At 39.3% G+C, this 19,199-nt stretch overlaps 1 protein-coding gene across 3 annotated transcripts in view; it reads left to right on the forward strand.

The window, feature by feature from the left end:
- Positions 1–19,199, forward strand: part of RAB38 (RAB38, member RAS oncogene family) — a 128,497-nt gene that overhangs the window by 84,155 nt on the left and 25,143 nt on the right. For all 3 annotated transcript variants that reach the window (XM_047071807.1, XM_047071809.1, XM_047071808.1), the window contains one exon: positions 9,868–10,148. In XM_047071807.1, the coding sequence (XP_046927763.1) occupies positions 9,868–10,148 (281 nt within the window). The remainder of the gene's footprint in view (positions 1–9,867; positions 10,149–19,199) is intronic.

The following is a 19,199-nucleotide window of genomic DNA, read 5'->3' on the forward strand; positions in this document are numbered from 1 at the left end:
TGTAGTGGCTATAGCATAAGTGTTCAAACTTTTAGTTCATAGCATTCTTAAGTGTCAAGTCATGTTTTCACGGTTCCTCTAGGTCAGTAGGATAACAGGCCAAGTTCTATATATTTGGGACATGGATCACCTCAAAATTTGAGTCAGAGTAGACATCACCACTCTCATTTCCTGTTTCACATTGATTTTCACATGGAAGAGGGAGAATCCCAAGCAGGCTGCTTGCCCAGCATGGAGCCCAAGGGGCGACTTGATCTCCTGATCTCAGGACTGTGAAATCATGACCTGGGCCAAAATCAAGAGTTGGACGCTTAACTGATGGAGGCATCTAGGTGCCCCTCTTGCTTTTTATTACACAAACTGAAAAATCCAGTTTCAAAAAGATAGGATCACATCAGCAGGAATGTAGTGTTATCTAAGGTTAAAATTGTGATCTACCTCAAGCTAGTAGTTCCTGAGGTGTTTGATTGATCTTGAGTACCATTGTGTTTGCCTTGAAATTTTAAAATATCTTATTGTACCCCTGTGAGTTCACTGAGACACCCCAGAACACCCTGGTACACATCTTGGGAATTACAGCTCTGGAGGAATCTGGAAATTCTTTTTTTTTTTTTTTTTTTCAACGTTTATTTATTTTTGGGACAGAGAGAGACGGAGCATGAACGGGGGAGGGGCAGAGAGAGAGGGAGACACAGAATCGGAAACAGGCTCCAGGCTCTGAGCCATCAGCCCAGAGCCTGATGCGGGGCTCGAACTCACGGACCGCGAGATCGTGACCTGGTTGAAGTCGGACACTTAACCGACTGCGCCACCCAGGCGCCCTGGAAATTCTTTAAAAACAAAAACCTTAGAGTCCTAGACTTGTGAGTCATTTGTGAAAGTGCTCAGACTTGTGAGGTTTTTGTTTTTGTTTTTTTACTGTCTTGTGAATTATTTATAAAAATATCTATAAATGTTACTTAGAGGTGATATCTCAAATGCTAAGTAATCCAAAACATACCTTTTTACTTAATGTGTTTGAGCTTATATTCAGTGGAGATATTTTTAGGTTGTTTGTTAGGTATTTGTTTCAGTTGTAATTAGTTTAATTAAAAACATGGCATGCTGATTGTTTTATATCCATTCATGCCAACTTCTCTTCTGTGATTTGGTTTCATTCCCTCCCTCTATCTAGTATTGGCCATTCTATCACTATATGATCTTATTTCTCCATCCAAGTGAGTTATTTTATCTAAACTGAGTAGTTTAAGACCTCAGTCAAAATAAATTCTGACAAAAAAAATTTTTTTTGAGATACCAAGACACTGTCTCTCTCTCTCTGACTCTCTCTCTGTTTCTCTCTCTCCCACATACACAGCCTGAAATTTAAATATAAATATAGAATTGAATGAGAATATTTTGAAATTTAATTTAAAAACAGATCACTCTAATTCATTCATCTTTCTTTTCTAGAATGTTATTGTTTATGGACACCTGAGAAACCAATTGTTATTTTTTATGTCATCTTACTCTTTCACGCTTTAGCTTAATTCAGTACACTGCATCTAACTTTACCTTCTTGTTGAATAGAGGTAGGATTTGCCCGTAAGAGATGACAACCAGTAATAGGATGAAAGGAGAGCCATCATTTATGGGGAAACTAAAGAAATTACAGAAGGAGCTTCGATGGTTCTGAATTGGGGACAAGTTTTTTCAAAGTGAATCTTAAGAATGAGCAGGAGTTTAGGAGTGCCTGGGTGCCTCAGTCGGTTAAGTGTCCAACTCACGACACGATCTCACAGTTCGTGGGTTTGAGCCCCTTGTTGGGCTCTCTGCTGACAGCTCAGAGCCTGGAGCCTGCTTCAGATTCTGTGTCTTCCTCTCTCTCTGCTCCTCCCCCACTCATGCTCTGTCTCTGTCTCTGATTCTGTCTCTGTCTCTCTCAAAAATAAATAAATATTAAAAAAATTAAAAAAAAAGAATGAACAGAAGTTTGGTAGGCATAGAAAATAAATTAGTTGGATCAGAGATCTTGCTTTATTCAGTTCACCCCTCTCCCTGCTGCAGTTCCTGCTCACAAATAAGAAATCGATGTTAGCTGTTATTTCATTACATAAAGAGTACTTGTATTACAGTTCTGTTCTATCACATGAGTCTGCTGTGAGCATAGCCTAGGAGCCTCTCAGAGTGTGTGTATGCTATGGAGACGTAGAGAACAGTACTCGAGTAATTCAACAATGAGCTCAAGAAGCTCAGTGTAGTTAGGGACATAGACTGCAGAAATTTGCAGCCCATCAAAAGCAGTACAAGGCAGGGCCTGCATAAGTGGGCAAGCAAGTGATAGAGTCAGTGCCATGTGAGTATAATCGAGGAAAGAGTTGAGTATGGGCCAAGTAGAATGCTCCAAGAAGGTAGGGTTTTGTACAGATTCGAAGAATAGTTAGGACTTAGAGAGTAAGGGAACGGATATGTTCCAGTGGGAGTGGAGGGTGCCAGGGAGTGAATGTGAATGAAAGCAAGAAGCAGAATTTAGGAGAGCTGTGCAAGTCAGAGTTTTATAGCAGGACCTTGAGCTCAGTCTGAGGATCAGCCTTTAACTTGATCAAGGTGTGCAACTTTGAAAATCCCATAGGAGCCCAGAGGATAAGAGTAAATGAACTCTTTTTTCTACCTGGCAAACTCTTACTCATCTTTCGAGGGCCGATCTGAAGTGTTTGTTGCCAGTTCAGGATCACTCAAGCTACTGCTCCCTGTTTCTGTAGGAAATAGGAACACAGTTTCCTTGTAATCCTGGCTCACACTTTGTTTCTCTACAAAATTCCATTTACAGTAGGTGGATATCCTGGAACAAGCCCAAGTGCATTAAAGAGTATTTTGATGCAAAAATAAGCAAACATGGGATCCTAAGTAATCATTTATAAGAGGCTTGCAATAAGAAAAAAGGATCAGTAACAACAATTTCTTTAAAATAAAATTACATAAATTTCATTAAATTCTAAATATTTCATTAGAGTTAGTTTTTATAAAATTGATATAATTACCCATATTTAAATGTAAGGTGGAGTTTTGTGGTATATGACAATGTGACATGCATAGCATCTCAGAAAGTTATTTTCCCTTTAAAATTGGGTGTTTGGTACTAGTCAGCTCAAATGAACTAACTCCTAAACATTACTCATATGATGTAGATGATTGTACATTACTCATATGATGTAGATGATTGTAGATGATGTATGTATTTCTAAATATTCTGAGTTTTCAAGACATTCCAATATCTGTCTTATTAGAGATCTTCCAATTTATAACTGTTGGCAAGTCATCCAAATTGCCTTAAATCTTGTGTAGGTCACAGAACATGTTAGCAGCCCAACATCCAGTTTGTGGCATCTGCTGTAGGCAGTAGGGGATCCCTGAAAGTGTTTAATTAGGAAAATGATAGGGTGAAAACAGAACTTTGGAAGGTGAATTTGGAAGAGGTGTATAGAAATTAAAGTACAAGTTCAATATATAGCCCTGACCACAGCCTGAAACTTCAGCCTTATATATACAACTGCCGACTCAACGTATCTGCCTAACAGACATCTCAAACCTAACGTATCAGATCCTGACCTGCTTCCACAAAACCTATACTTCCAAAAGTCTTCTCCATTCCATTTAATGGCAACTGCATACTTTCCATTTTTTTCAGCCAAAAGTTCTGGAGTCCTGCTTGCATCATCTCATACTATACATCTCCTCTATCATTTCAATTTCCAGATATACCCAGGAAGCCAGAAATCTTTACCACCCTTCACCATCACCATGTTGGTCCAAATTATTGTCTCTTGCCTGTCTCCTCACTTCCAACCTTGACACCCATAGGTCATTCCTTAATGCAGCAGCCATACTATCCATTTACTCCTGCTCTTTGATGTTTCTCAACTGCTCACAATCCTTCAGTGCTTCCCTCTCTCATGCAGGATAAAAGGCAACCTTCTTATAATGGCCTGAAATTGTTTCCAGTCTGGACCCTGAGATCTGCCCATCTCACTGCACACTACTCTTCCCCTTGCTCAGTCCTCTCCAATGCAGACTCCTTGTTCTTCTCTGAACACTTGCTTCAGAGTCTTTGTGCTGTTCTGTCTAAAACCCTCTTCTAAATATCCATATGGCTTTCTCCTTTACCTCTTTTTGGTCTTTACCTAAATAACATCTTCTTTGTGGGCCTCCACTATCTATCCTGCTTAACTTTGCCCTCCCTCCCACATACCATTTTCTCCTTTCCTACTTTATTTTTCTCTGTAACACTTCACCAGCTAATGCAGTTTTATGTGTACCTTACCACTGTTTATCTCTTTCCACTAGAATGTAAGATTCATTAGGACACAGACCTTTAATTATCTTTTCTAGTTGCTAGAACAGTGCCTGAAAATTAATAAGCATTCAAAACTTTGTTGTTCGGTGAATGAAGGAGGTGAGGCAATCCTAACTAGAGTGGTTTCGATGGGAATGGAAAGAAAATGATGAATACAAAAGACATGGCAGAGGGTGAGCCTTAAAGTCCAGTTAAGCCTGCAAGTATCTGCTGGGGTGAGGGGAGGTAAAGAATTAGGGGTTATTCCTTCACTCAGTGAGGAGACCTTACTGAGCACTCACTGTATACTGAATGTTCAATACACTTGTCATGGGGGTGCTTAAACCTGGTTCTGGCTAGGGGGAACTTACAATTTTGTGAGGGAAGATTACACATGGTTAATGCCAGTATATCAGCCTAGGTGACTTGGAAAAAAAGTGATTGATACATTTCTGTCACTGGCTTGGTGACTTGGAAAAAAAGTGATTGATACATTTCTGTCACTGGCTTGGTAGGGAAGAGAGAAGATGAGACAGTTTCAAAATGCTGGACAGAAGGTCAGATGGGCCCTTAAAAAGTGGACAAAACCTGTCAGCCAGACTCTGATCCTAGTCTAGATTTCCTTGACTCACTCTTCAAAACCAGCTTAAGCTATTGTAAATTCAGTAGATAGATTTTTTTTCCTCTAGATCCTTGTGCAGGGTCCATATTTACTCTCATTTTTATCTTCCTGCTTTTCATTCTATTATTCCCTAGAAATAAAGAGCATATCTGTATCTTGGAGGAAATTTTAGCTCTATGGATTGTACCATGATCCAACATATGTTATTTTGAATAGAGTAAATTGATTCCAAATTTCTTAAGAATATGAAAATGATTACAAAAGCATAACATTCCAGTCTAAAACTTGTTGCAACAGATATGCACCTAGCCCTGTTAGAATAATGTTAATTTTCTCCATCAATGAACATCTTTCGATTATTTACTGGAAATGAGAGTATAATATAGAGCAAGTGTGTTAGTACACAGCACTCGTTCATGAATATACGATGATGTTGTATTTTAGAGGAAGAAAGAACTTTAATTTTAGCTTATTTCTGCAAGAGTATCTTGAGTTTTTACTATATCAGATAGGTGGAAAATAGGCCTCAGATTTATAAGATCAAAATATGATCAACTTGCTCTTCAAGATTTTACAGTGCTGTAGTGGAGACTGAAGCATGAATATATAGCATAATAAATGTAAATGATGTCAGGTAAAGAAAATGTTACAGGGTCGTGAAAAAGTTGGGAGGCCAGGGAAGGTTGCAGAACTGTAATGGCATTTCAGGGCACAATTATAGGATGTACAGGATTTCATTGGACAGAGTGAGAGGAAGAAAGATGGGGAAGGAATTCAGGTTTTGGCAATAGAGATATAAAAAGGAAAGAAAAATCCAGGGAGTAATGGAGGATGTGTTTTAGAAAGAGTAAGTACTCTAGTGTGGCTTCGCCATTGAGCACTTGAAGAAAGTGACAGGAGGAGAGTTTGGAAAGGTGGTTGGAGCCAAAGTCTCCTTGTCTGCAGTTTTAATAAAGGTGTCTGTTTTTAAGCATGTAAGAGGCACTGAAGGGCTAAAGCAATAGAGCATAATGGTAATGTTTACATTTTGAAAGTGGATTAATACAGAAATGGTTTTAAGATTTCACCTAGGGACTGCTTAAAAAGACAGATTCCTGAGCCCCATATAAAACTACCATGTAAGAATCTCTGAAGAACATGGCCCAGGAATGGGTGTTCTATAAATACCTAAGATGCATTTTCTTTCCTGCTATATTGAAATATAATTGGCATGTAACGTGTAAATTTAAGCTGTACAGCATGATGGCTTGATATATTTATATATTTCAAAATGATTACTACGATAGGATGGACACCTCCATCACCTTACATAATTCCCTTTTTTTTTTTTTTTTTGTCTGTGGTGGGAACATGTAAGAACTACTCTTTTAGCAACTTTATACACATAATACAGTATTATTAATTATAATCATCATACTATATATTAGATCCCACCACTTATTTATCTTATAACTGGAGGTCTATATCCTTTGGCCAACATCTCCCCGTTTCTCTCACTCTCAGACTTCGGCAACCACCTTTCTACTCTCTGTTTCTACAAGTTTGACTTTTTTGGATTCCACATATAAATGAGATGATATAGTATTTTTTTCCTCTGTCTGACTTATTTCACTTACCATAATGTTCTCATAGCATTTGCCATGTTGTTGCAAAAGGAAGAATTTCCTTCTTTTTTGTGGCTGAATAATATTTCACTGTATGCATATACCACGTTTTCTTCATTCATTCATTCATTCATTCACTGATAGACACTTAAGAGGTTGCCATGTCTCATTCCTTGTGGACAATGCTGCAATGAACAGGGGGGTGCAGATAGCTCTTTAAGATAATGACTTCATTTCCTTCCTGTGATCTGGTGATCCCTTATGCTGCCAGAATGTCTGAAGACCTATGTTTATATTTATATTTATTTTAAGATCAGTAGCAGTGCTGATGGGGAAGAGGACTGATCAGGGGCTGCTTCTGAAACAGAAGCATTGGTAGAATGTTGGAGACCCTTTGGACAGAGAGGCGAAGAAAGAGTCAGATGACTTGAAGGTACCGCTCTGGGGCACAATATTACTAGTGATGCTGAGAACTGGAGGGAACACGGAGGGAGTAGGAGGTGGAGAGCTGGTTGCCTGCATCTGAGGAGGTTGATTAGAGGGGTTGCCAGAGGCAATAACAAATTTAGTTTCCGGTATCCAATCCCATTTCCCTATTTTACCAATAAGGAAAGCTGAGGCTCAGAATGGTACGGTGACTAATCTGAGGTCACAGAGCTGGTTGGTTAGTAGTGGAGTGGTAAATGAATGTGCCCAGTTTAACAGAAAACCCAACACACTTCCTCCTCTTGTTTCTATGCCTGTGTAGAAGATTCACAGCTTGATTATGTGCACTGAGAACATCTATAGAGTATTAATTACCAAGTGAAAATCCATTAAATAAACATTATGACTGTATTGCTTGTGTATATTTTTAGATGAGTCTGTGACACCAAATGGACCACTTAAGGCCGTTGGGACAGAGGGCCAAGCATTAATTTACTAGGAATATTTTAACTCTAGAAGCAGGAAAACAGCAAGGGACCTAGGAGGTCAGCCAAAACAAATTCATGCATGTAAAACATGCCTGACATACAATAATAAGCACAGGTGAGAAAACGTAGTCTTACGAAGAGGAATACATTTGTCTAAGGCTGCACTGGTAACCAGTGATTAAAATGAAGACCGGTATCTTCTGACCATTTAATTTACTGCCTTCTGCAGCAAGGTTTTCCAAATTATTACTGCAGCCATCGTATTAACTTTTGTGGTTCAGTTGATTGCTTTGTCATTTAACTTTCCTGGAAGCTGAACATTGAATCATGAGTCACATCAACAGGGCTATGGATGTGTGTGTAGAATCTAAGAGAAAAGAGAACCTACCTGCTGAATTGGATCATTTTTAGTGCAAGCATCCAGTATGACACTTCTTAGTTTAGCAGTTCAAGGGCAAAAAATTATGTATTTCCAGCACAAAGTACAGAGCCTGGACCGTATTAGCTATCCAGTAAATGTATGTTCAATGAGTGATCTAACCCCACAGGGAATTTTTGAACTATGGTCTTTTTTTTTTTTTTTTTTAAGTAAGTTACCTATGATACTCTCCTCAGGTCTCTACATTGGCCATTTGTAGGGATTCATGAAAAGTCACATGGTTCTCATTCTTTTAATAAAAAACAGCAGAGAGAGAGCTATCAGCTGACAAAGGAAGGATAAAATGTGAGTGCTAGAAATGCCCTTTTCTGAATGTGACCTCTTATCAGATCACCGGAAATATAAACTTTTCAAGTCCACCAGCCCAGTGACCTCAGTGTACAAAGATCACTTTTTTCTCTTTGTTTCTGATCTGGCACACATACCCTTATGAACTCAAACACACACACACATACATACAGATTTTCCTTTTTGAATTCCTATAAAGGTGTTAAGCCTATACATTGTTTTTTTGCATTAGTCTTAAAAATGACCCTTTGCCATATATTTTAAATGTAAAAATCTTTCTTCTTCAAGACCCCCTTACTCTACTATGAAAATCTCTGGACAAGCAGATTATTGAATAACCCATGACTTTGCTTTTCATCTGATTAGTTCCCTGAAAGGGATCATAAGACAACTGTGCAAAGCCTAGAGGCCTTCAGAGTCCCAAATGATCACAGAAGCCTTTTTTTCCCCTCTCTTCCTGAAATGTCATGGCCACCCTGAGCAGTATCAAAGGAGATCACTGTTTGCATTAGGAACTAAAAAAAGAAAGAAAATAAAAGAAATTTAAAACTCATTTGGGAGAAATGAAAGTTCATCTGTGGGTTGTGTGTCATATGAAGAGTATTATACCACTTTCTTTCATTGACTAGACAACTATGGGGAAGAAAACAAAGCTTCTGTGGTGAAACCCATGTAAGGAATGTTTTAGGATCATCATGTGCTGGCCCCCACCAAATGCTCTTCTTTCCAGTGATACATGCGTGAGCACACAGGCTCACACACTATAGGACCATTAGGGCGGAACCCTTGACCTGCATCCATTTTCACTAGTGCTGTGGATCATTTCCTCTTCAAATCTGCAATGCTGGGGCGCCTGGGTGGCGCAGTCGGTTAAGCGTCCGACTTCAGCCAGGTCACGATCTCGCGGTCCGGGAGTTCGAGCCCCGCGTCGGGCTCTGGGCTGATGGCTCAGAGCCTGGAGCCTGTTTCTGACTCTGTGTCTCCCTCTCCGTCTGCCCCTCCCCCGTTCATGCTCTGTCTCTCTCTGTCTCAAAAATAAATAAACGTTGAAAAAAAAATTAAAAAAAAAAATCTGCAATGCTAATGCCCATGTGAATATCACAACCTATAAAAGAGTTTTTTAACTTGAATTAAAACTCACCATCACAACATCTTGTACTCAGAGTTAAATGTAAAGTGTTTTTACAATTGTTGACCTATATGTCCTTAGATATAGGCCAGTTCCGGCGTTTTATTCTTTTTGAGAGAAGTTGGCTTATTAAATACACACCTCGCTTTATTTTAATTTGTATAACTTTATAAGACTCTTCACATGAATAAATTACCAAATCAGAATAAAAGGCCTTTGGCCATACACTTCTGGAGTTTTGGGTTCAAAAAATATAAACCCACCCTTCATTAGCTCCTGTCTTCAGCTACTGCTAGTGGATAGAGTTACAACCAATAAGATTCATTCCATTTTGTTAATTAGCTGAAATCCCAGTCAATTTTGGTCATAAATTCTGCTCCGGAACTCTGGTTTCACTACCTACATCATACTGATTGTGTACTTAGCTCACTCTTTAAAGATAAGTACTGAAGCACTTTAGTGAGGTATCTGCTCACACTGGACACCTTGAGAGGTTCCAGTATATGATTCGGTTTACAATTGTAATGAGTTTTTGATTTCTCTTTCTTTTTGGTGATAGGTCAAGAAAGATTTGGAAATATGACAAGGGTCTATTACAGAGAAGCTATGGGCGCATTTATTGTCTTCGATGTCACCAGGCCAGCTACATTTGAAGCAGTGACAAAGTGGAAAAATGATTTGGACTCAAAGTTAAGTCTTCCTAATGGCAAACCAGTTTCAGTGGTTTTGTTGGCCAACAAATGTGACCAGGGGAAGGATGTGCTCACGAACAATGGCCTCAAGATGGACCAGTTCTGCAAGGAGCATGGTTTCGTAGGATGGTTTGAAACATCAGCCAAGGTAATGTGACCTTAAAGGAGAAACCTATTAGGCAAGATTCACAAAGACAATAATCATATAATCATTATCATCATCATAATGATGATAATATGTGTTTGTTTAGTCATTTGTATTTCCCAGATTGTTTTAAGCTCTTTCTCATCTCAAGAGGATGAGTTGCCAGGGCAGAAATTACTATCCACAATTTAAGATGATTTTGGCAGGGGCACCTGGGTGGCTCAGTTGGTTAAGTGTCCGACTTCAGTTCAGGTCATGATCTTGTGGTTCTTGAGTTCAAGCCCCACATCGGACTCTGTGCTGACAGCTCAGAACCTGGAGCCTGCTTCAGATTCTGTGTCTCCCTCTCTCTCTGCCCCTCCCTCGCTCCCCGCTCTCATTCTGTCTCCCTCAAAAATAAATAAACCTTAAAAAATTTTTTAAAAAGATGATTTTGGCTAAGAGAGCAAAAAGCAACTTGTACATGGTCACAGTAATAATAGTTAATAACTGTGTTTGTTTAGTGAGTGCTTATTATATGTCAGGCATGTTTTACGTGCATTTTCTCATTTAGTCCTCAATAACAACCCTGTTAGGTAAGTATGATTTTAGAGTGAATGAAAGAAATGGGCCTTGCATTCAGTGTCACTGCCTTATCCATGTATTAATTAATTTATTCCATCAATATTTAATATGTTCTTCTGTATGCCAGGCATGGTGCTTTGCCCTAGAAATGAAAAGATGGCAGGAACGCAGAACTACCACATTGGGAATACTGGAATAGTGGAGTGAGAAAGTAGTTAGCCAGTATCACTGTGAAGAACATCATGTGGTTTGGCACTGCTCACTCTTCAGGTGGTGGAGGAGTAGCAGGGAGTGGGGCAGAGTCAGGGCTGGAAGATGAAGAACCCAATGTGGTGTGATAAGGATATTATTGTTCCCATAATGCCCCATGCTGCCATCTCATCTGTCAGATGCATGGTTTTTGCTTTACTCCCTTTTGTTTTTGCTTATATTTTTGTATCTCAGTATCAGAGAGAGAAAAAAAAAGCTTTTATGGTAAATTTTGAAAGTGAAAAAATACATAAATTAACATAACATAATGTAAGTTTACATATATGTTAAAAATATAAGTATAAAATATATGAAACATTTTATATATTTTATATTTATAAATTATATTTTATAATATATATTTGTATAATATTTATATATTTTACATATAAATGTATACATATATTTTACATTATTAGGATTGCATTCTGCTTAGTTTTATATCATAATTTTCCCATTTTATTTATTTGTGAAAAACACAAAATAAATACTTAGGGAGTGGAGCACAGGCACTGTGCTGGTTGTTTGGGATTCAACTATGAATAAGATAGGCATTGTCTCTGTACTTATGGAAATCACAGTAAGGCCTTATTGTGAACATTTGTGCAATCACTAGAGAATGGTTTGAAAATATAACTTTAGTGGACATCATTCAAATAGGCTGAGGAGGAGTCTGAGACCTGTTTCATGCTGGAGAGAAGAATGGTCAGATTTTCCCTGGGGACTAGGGCAAGACAGACTGGAGGCAGGTCAACCTGGAGACAGAGTAACGTAGTAGTGATTGAATTCCTGTGGGAAAATGGCAAGGCTTTGAACGAAGGTAAAGGCTATAGGGATTGGAAAGAAAAACCTGAGTTGAGACTATCACTGAAGTTCATTTATTTATTTTTAAAACTTTATTTATTCATTTTGAGAGAGAGAGAGGGAGAGAGAAAAGCCCAAGAAGGCTCCACGCTGTCAGCACAGAGCCCAATATGGGGCTCGATCCCATGAATCGAGAGATCATGACCTGAGCTGAAACCAAGAGTCACATGTTTAACCAACTGAGTCACCCAGGTGCCCCTCACTGAAGTCTGAATACCAGCAGTCGTTAAGCAACTGAGTGGGTTGGGGGATGCTAGAGATGGAGAAGAGGGTGGTGGTGCCACTTTTTCTGTCCTAGTTGGGATGTTCCTTTGTTCCCCTCATGTCCTGGAGAGTCTCAATGAGAGTGATGTCTCTGAGCTGGCCTGTTTTGGGAAGTTGCTACTTCTCAGTGCCTGGCATTTTTGCCTTCCTTGGAGCCACGGTGTGCTATTTTGTCTCTTCTTCCAAAACCTTTTGTTTCCCTTATTTCTTGGGATTATCTTTTAATTCAGGCCACAGTATCCATCATTTTCTACTGCCTTTCTACTCTACTTGTCAGTGAACCTTTTTGGTTTGTTTGTTTGACGAATTACTGTAAAGAGAGAGATGCAGAGCAAAACTCACAGGTCTGATTAAATTACACAAATTAAAGAAATATGACATTTTTTATAGTTTGATTTTTGGATGTTGATATTGCTGTTTTCTTTTTAAATTCCAAAATGTGTGTGAATTCACCTATTCTCTTTATTCCTTAGCCCTATCCTAAGTTTCACTCTACAACTTCTGCATTTTCCTTCAGATTCCTTTCTTTCAAAATAATTGCTCTCCTGCTCAAAACTCCAGGTACAGGGGTAGAAGAATAAGATTTTAGAGAACTCTTTTTCCCAATAGGTTACTTTCCATTTGAAGGGCAAACTAGAATGAATGACTCATATATATGATGAGGGAGTCTTCCATCATTCATTCATTCATTCATTCATTCATTCATTTAACAAATATTATTGAACACCTGTTATGTACCAGACACTGGGAATACAGAAATGCATAAAAAAGACAAAATCCTGACCTCATGGATAACAATAAAATATAAAGTAAACATATAAGGTGGTATATGGGGAAAAGTGTTAGCAAAACAAATAAATAAATAAAAAAAATAGAAAAAGAAGAAAAGAAAAGAAAGGAAAGGAAAAGACCTATGAGTTTGTGAGGAGGGCTGAAATTGCTTGTAGACCAAAGGACCTTCTGGGCATTTTCTTTAACCTCACTTTGACATTTCTTGTTCCACCATGGCAGTCAAACTCTGCTTAAGAGCATGAGGTTCATTAACTTAAGGCCTGACTGACCCACTGTACTTAGATACTGGATTTTTAATCCTCCAAATCCCTGCCAGTGTAAACTTTGAAGAGAAGCTTTGTACAGAGAGAGGGTGGAGGGATTTCACAAGCCTAAAGTGTGCTGAAATGCTAAAGAGGGTACAAGGCCTCATTGTATTGCACTCAATGCCTTCTTCCCTCCAAACATACTGCTATTGAAATTGTCCCAAATGTCTTAATAATGAAAATGTCTTCCCAGTGCCAGGTTAGTATTCAAAGTTAATATCTAGCATCTCAGGAACAATACTGCAGCATTGATGCTGGAGTGTCAAACTGCTCAAAAAGTCATTTTTAAATGATCTCTGATAAAGCTCTGCTTAACTTCTGAGGATAGTATTACAGCATTTACAAAATAGAGGCCCAGATCAAACTGTCTACCCAAAGACAAGATGGCAGCATGTGGAACTGCGATCCATTTATTCTTTGATTACAACATTTGGGGGCAGGGAACATTTCCTATAGAGATCTTTGTCTTAGAAAGTGAATCTACTAACAATTAGAATCCTTTTGTGGGATGTCATGATCTGTCTGGTGATAAACAACTGATTTCCTTTTTTATGACTCTAAAACTTCTGATGGACCAAAGGCCATGACCTTTGGCTTTGTCGCCATGGCCACATCTTGTAGCAGTCCTGTAGCTTGGCCATTTCTAAAGCTGAAACTAACAGGTTGTTTGAAAAGTCACTGGGACTAGCCTCCATCTTGATGCTGACCTTGCTGCTGAGGGAAATTTGCCCTTTTGCTCTTCAGTCTTGTCGAATAATTTTCCATAAGAGTTTTTATGTCTCACTGCTGTTGTTGGAACACTCATGGTAGCCTCTGGCTGTGATTTAAGAGAGAAAAAATTAGGTGTATGCTAGCATCTATGATCTTTTTACACCATTTCTTCAAATATTAAAACCAGAGGAATAAAAAGAAAAACTGTTGTGAATAAGTTTTCTTTAGTTTTCAACCTTTATATTCTTTTTTTTTCTCAGCCATGTTTACTTGAATTCTACCTGTGGATTCACTAGGACCAGATAATATATAATTGGGGGTGATTACATGTCCCATTTTCCAAGGGCGTTCCTGGTTTATCCTGCTGTCCTGGCGTGATTATTGGAACAACCCATTCTTGGTTTGTAATTTGAATTTACATCGTCACCATATAGATCAGGAGCTCTAGTACATCTCACTGTCCACATCAGATCTTAACTCTACTAATGTCTATTTTATGCACCCTTGTGCCTAAGCCCAGTCTCTATAATATGTTTTGGTAGATTTGTCTCTTTACGATGAGAGCCTTGGTCTGTTCTTGTTGGAGCATCCCCAGAGTTGGCAGTCCTATCTTCTGGGCCCTTCTCACTGGCTGATGGGGCCCTGCTACCTGTTGAGCCATTTACCTCGTCTATTCTTGGTGCCCATTACCTGAATCTCCACCAGTTGCTTCTTTTGGATTCACTTTCTGGCCACACCCACTTACCTTCTAGGGTTGTCAAGAACATTAAGTGACATAATGTATATGTTATGTCTGATCACATATACACACCACACCTACCCCTCAAACATAACATCTCTGTTATCTGTTTGCACAACCCATCCGCTGGTCTGGATATCACCATCTGTATTTAGCTCTAATGCACACAACAGCTGCACTTGGTGGAAGGGTATGCTTCTATATCTTAGCTCTTTACAGGCTGTCCCATCCTGCTTTTATGGTACAGTGGTTCACGAGTGGCTGTGTTTAGAAACAGGAGACCAGGAAAATGCCTGGGTAGATGGGAAATAGTGGAGCAAGTAATAGCTATCCAATGGTGGTGACAGGAACCAAAGTCACAGAAAGAACTTCAGTGCTCCTGGCTCATGCTCCCCTCCACCTCATGCCCTACTCCTGGCAGATTTCCATGGCTGTTCCTATCCTATGTTTAGCTCCATTTTAGGCCCACTCTCTTTCTTAGAATGTTCTAAAATCACTGGGTTCCCCAGGAAGAAATTTTCTTACATTAAACTCCACTCAATTTTGGTCTCTTCCCTGCAGTTACAAAGAAAAATGTTGATGTTTGTCCTTCTGGGAGAGGGAGTATACTCAGAAGTGTTCTCTATAAGAACATATTAATTTCTTACAGGGAGGAGTAGGTTTTCCTCAGTGTAATGGATGTTTTTCATGTATTTTGGATTTCTAGCAGTTATTATACATGTTTGCTATCTTTAGGGGAACCCCCAGCCATAGCAGGCTTACCTTCTCAGGAAGAACCCATAGAACTTTCTTCTTTTGCTTTCTTTGCAGCCAGACCACAGGCATGTGACCTAGATTCCACCAATAATACTTATTTTGAGAGAGAAAGAGAGAGAGCATGAGCAGGGTTGGGGCAGAGAGAGAGAGAGGAGGGAGAGGATCTCAAGCAGGCTCTGCACTGTCAACACAGAGCCAAATAAGGGACTCACTCTCACAAACCATGAGAGCATGACCTGTGCCGAAACCAAGAGTCAGACGCTTAACCGACTGAGCCACCCAGGAGCCCCTCCACCAATCATACTGATGGAGAAGTGGACAACTAGAGGAAGAAGGTACAATGTAAAATCCATTTTTTGGTGGTGGAGAGGGGGGTGGAGGCAGAGCAGGACTCCATCCTTGGGAGACAGCAGAATTTTCAGGGTCCTGTGTTTGACCCAGAAAGATAATCACTGCTGGCCCCAGGGACAGTTGCATTCAAGTTCAGTTTCTCGAAGCTTCACAGATTATGGGACGCAGTGCTCACTGGTGGCTGGCATTGTGTCCTTATCAGGCCTGTTTTATTTAGGGCTTGAGTTTCTGGAAGCTTAGGCTTGAGCCTATTTCATAAGACTGCTGAATAAATGTACAAGCTACACAATACCTCTTGAATACACTATTCTGTATTTGGCACTTCAGATTCTGTGTCTTACAACTGAGAACCTGGATTAATATACATGGTTGCATATGTTTGAGAAATCCAACCTGAATAACTGCTTCCCTTGCTGCAGGACTTCTTAGGACTTTGATATTCTAATGTGCATTCTGAATCTCCAGGAAGAACTGTGGCCGTATCTCTTGCTGTTTTCTATATGTGAGCTTCATGTGGAGATTTTCATGCACATGCACTCATTCAATCCTTCTCATGAGCCTACAGAGTAGGCATTATTATTATTACCATTTTAAAGAAAAAAAAAGTTGAGACTTGAGTGACTTTCCTAAAACTGTATAACTATGGCCTTTAAAAATTTTTTTTCAATGTTTATTTTTTAGAGAGAGAGAGACAGAGCACAAGTGGAGAAGGGCAGAGAGAGAGAGGGAGACACAGAATCTGAAGCAGGGTCTAGGCTCTGAGCTGTCAGCACAGAGCCTGATGCGGGGCTTGAACTCACAAGTCGTGAGATCATGACCTAAGCCCAAGTAGGATGCTCAACCAACTGAGCCACCCAGGTGCTCCACTACTGCCTTTTTTTTTTAAATTCTAACATACTCTTTTTGTTCTTTCATATGTTAACATTTCAAAATCAAAGTGTGCCCTATAGCCAGTGTGATTTCTAAAAATAAAAATGATGGCTTTTTCTGCTGTCTCCTTCAAGAAGAGGAGCACCTGGGTGGCCCAGTCGATAAGTGTCTGACTCTTGATTTCGACTCAGTTCGTGATCTCGTGGGTTTGTGACATTGAGCCTCACGTCCAACTCTGCCCTGAGAGTGCAGAGCCTACTTGGGATTCTCTCTCTCCCTCTCTCTGCCCCTCCCCCACTCATGTATGTGCGCTCATGCTCTCTCTTTCTCTCAAAATAAATAAATAAGCATTAAAAAAAAAAAAGAAGGGTCTACACCATGCAGCAGTACCTAAATGTGTTTGGTCATGTGGAACACTTAACAAAATAGTGGAACAAGCTTAGGAAATGCTGGCCTAGAATTTTCATTTAAAAGGAAAGTTTTCTATGTTTTGTTGTTTACTGAGCTATTATTATTATTATTATTATTATTATTATTCTGCAAGCTAAAATATGCAGCAGTTAAGAAGTGGCTAGTTTTTTCTGGAAGCTGCCTGAAGAGTAGTATCACATATGATTTATTTCATAGGCTTCTAAAAAATATACACTTAGAAACATAATGCATTCATACAAACTGAAAATGCATAGATAATGCCATCTGGGTATGGGTAGATGGCTATTCTAATTCACTTTTAGCGGATTGAGTAGAGAACACCATTTAAAAAAAAAAAACCTTTTATTTTTAAATTGGGTAGTAGGCCATCTCTGATTATTCTCATTTTTCAAATGTCAAACCATGAAAAAATTCTTGACAGTCACTGATGCAATCACTGATTCAATACAATTTGTATTGAGTGACTGTCCAGGTCTGTGCTGTGAATGATGTATATTAAGGTCTTTCTGAGTTCAGAGCATGTTATGAGGTGCCAGTTCTTATTCTTAAAATGTTAGAATTTCCTATAGGAAATAGATCTTACAGGTTTTAAGCGTCTGTCTCCAAAGAATTTAGGATGAGCGTTCACTCACTTACTTTGTCCCAGCACATTTAACCCTATATTTTTAGCTGGTCTGATTAGAGCTGTTTGTAGTTAGGGACATAAAAGGAAGGGCCCAATCTGGAATCTATAATCAGAGCCAAGTTAGAAGACGTTATTTAAAGGAAATGGTGGCAATGTTTAATAGTCTGTAGCACAACCATTGGAATCACTGCTTCTGACAGATTCTTAATGCCCTACAACAACAACAAAAAAAGTGACTTGTTTCTTGAAGTTGAGAAGAGCTTAAGTGCCAGAGCCTGAAACTCAAGATACTCACCTGCTTGTGAATCAATGTAAATTAATAATAATGTTTTAATTTTTATCTTTAGCCAAATTGGTTCTCTAGAGGTTTTCTAGTCTGTGCTTAAAATTTTCTAGAGAATCTGAGATCCAACTATGACTAAAATGTTGTAGGAAAGTAGATGTGGATCCTCAGAGGATATAGTCATAGTTTGGTGTGCAGGGGGCAAGGTGTTCCATATGTCCTTCTCTCCTGCATGTTTTACACTTTCATTTCATAAAGCTTAGGTCCTGTCTGACATTTGGACAGTTTTAATAGTCTATTTCCAGACTTTGCTTATGATAGTCTGTACTGCATGGTGCTAAAAACTCAATCTACCCAAGGGATCACTTTGATAATTCAAGAATCTTCTGTAGGCCCTACTTTTTGATTCAAATTTAGACACCTTGGAACAGGGATCAGAGAACTATAGCCTGCAGCCCAAGTATATAGCCTACCTCCTATTTTGTAAATAAAGTTTTATTGGAGCACAGCCATGCTCATTGATTTATGTTTCTGGAGTCAGCTTTCCTCCTGGATCTTGATCTCTAACCATGACTTCTTTCCCAAACTTCAGACTTCCATATCCTTCTGGGTCTCTACCTGGATTTCACCCAGACAACTCTTCAAACCCAACACATCTGAAACTGAATTCATTGGCTTTTCTGCCAGTCAGATCATCTGATGTGGAGACCTCACATCCACCTGGACATCTAAGCCATGCACCCTTATAACTAGGTTACTCACCCTTCAGAAACCCCTTGTTCCTGAGCATAGAAAACCCACAGTGAGATTCTTTCTTGCCCCTTTTTTGTCCTTCCATTTATCCCTAATGTTACTGAACTGCTTCACATCCCCTGTTCACATCTTGCTTTTCCCTTTGTCTGGGACATGCTTCTTACAGTTATTCACCTCCCTCTCATTCTTCCTTCAGAACTTGACTCAAGTGCTATTGGTTACTAACCCTCAGGTAGTCTTTCCTGTTTCTTATCACAATTGGGTCAAGATTCTTTCTTTGTGAGCCTGCCCTCTGTACTGCACTGTGAAATCTTCCTGGGCAGCCACCAGCTCAGTGGCTTGAGCATCCATAGTGGTCATTTGGTCAGTGGTCATTGGATGGAACAGAATTGTTTGCTATGCTGCTTCTCAAGGACTCTTTCAGAAGATTCTTTTACCCTATTATTCTTTTTCCTACCCTTTATGGGGGTATTTCTGTCCTTAGAGAACTGTGCAG

Source organism: Lynx rufus, unplaced genomic scaffold (genome assembly GCF_022079265.1).
Source record: "Lynx rufus isolate CCGP_SWC_20201006 ecotype Redwood Valley unplaced genomic scaffold, mLynRuf1.p SCAF_9, whole genome shotgun sequence".
Taxonomy (NCBI): Eukaryota; Metazoa; Chordata; class Mammalia; order Carnivora; family Felidae; genus Lynx; species Lynx rufus.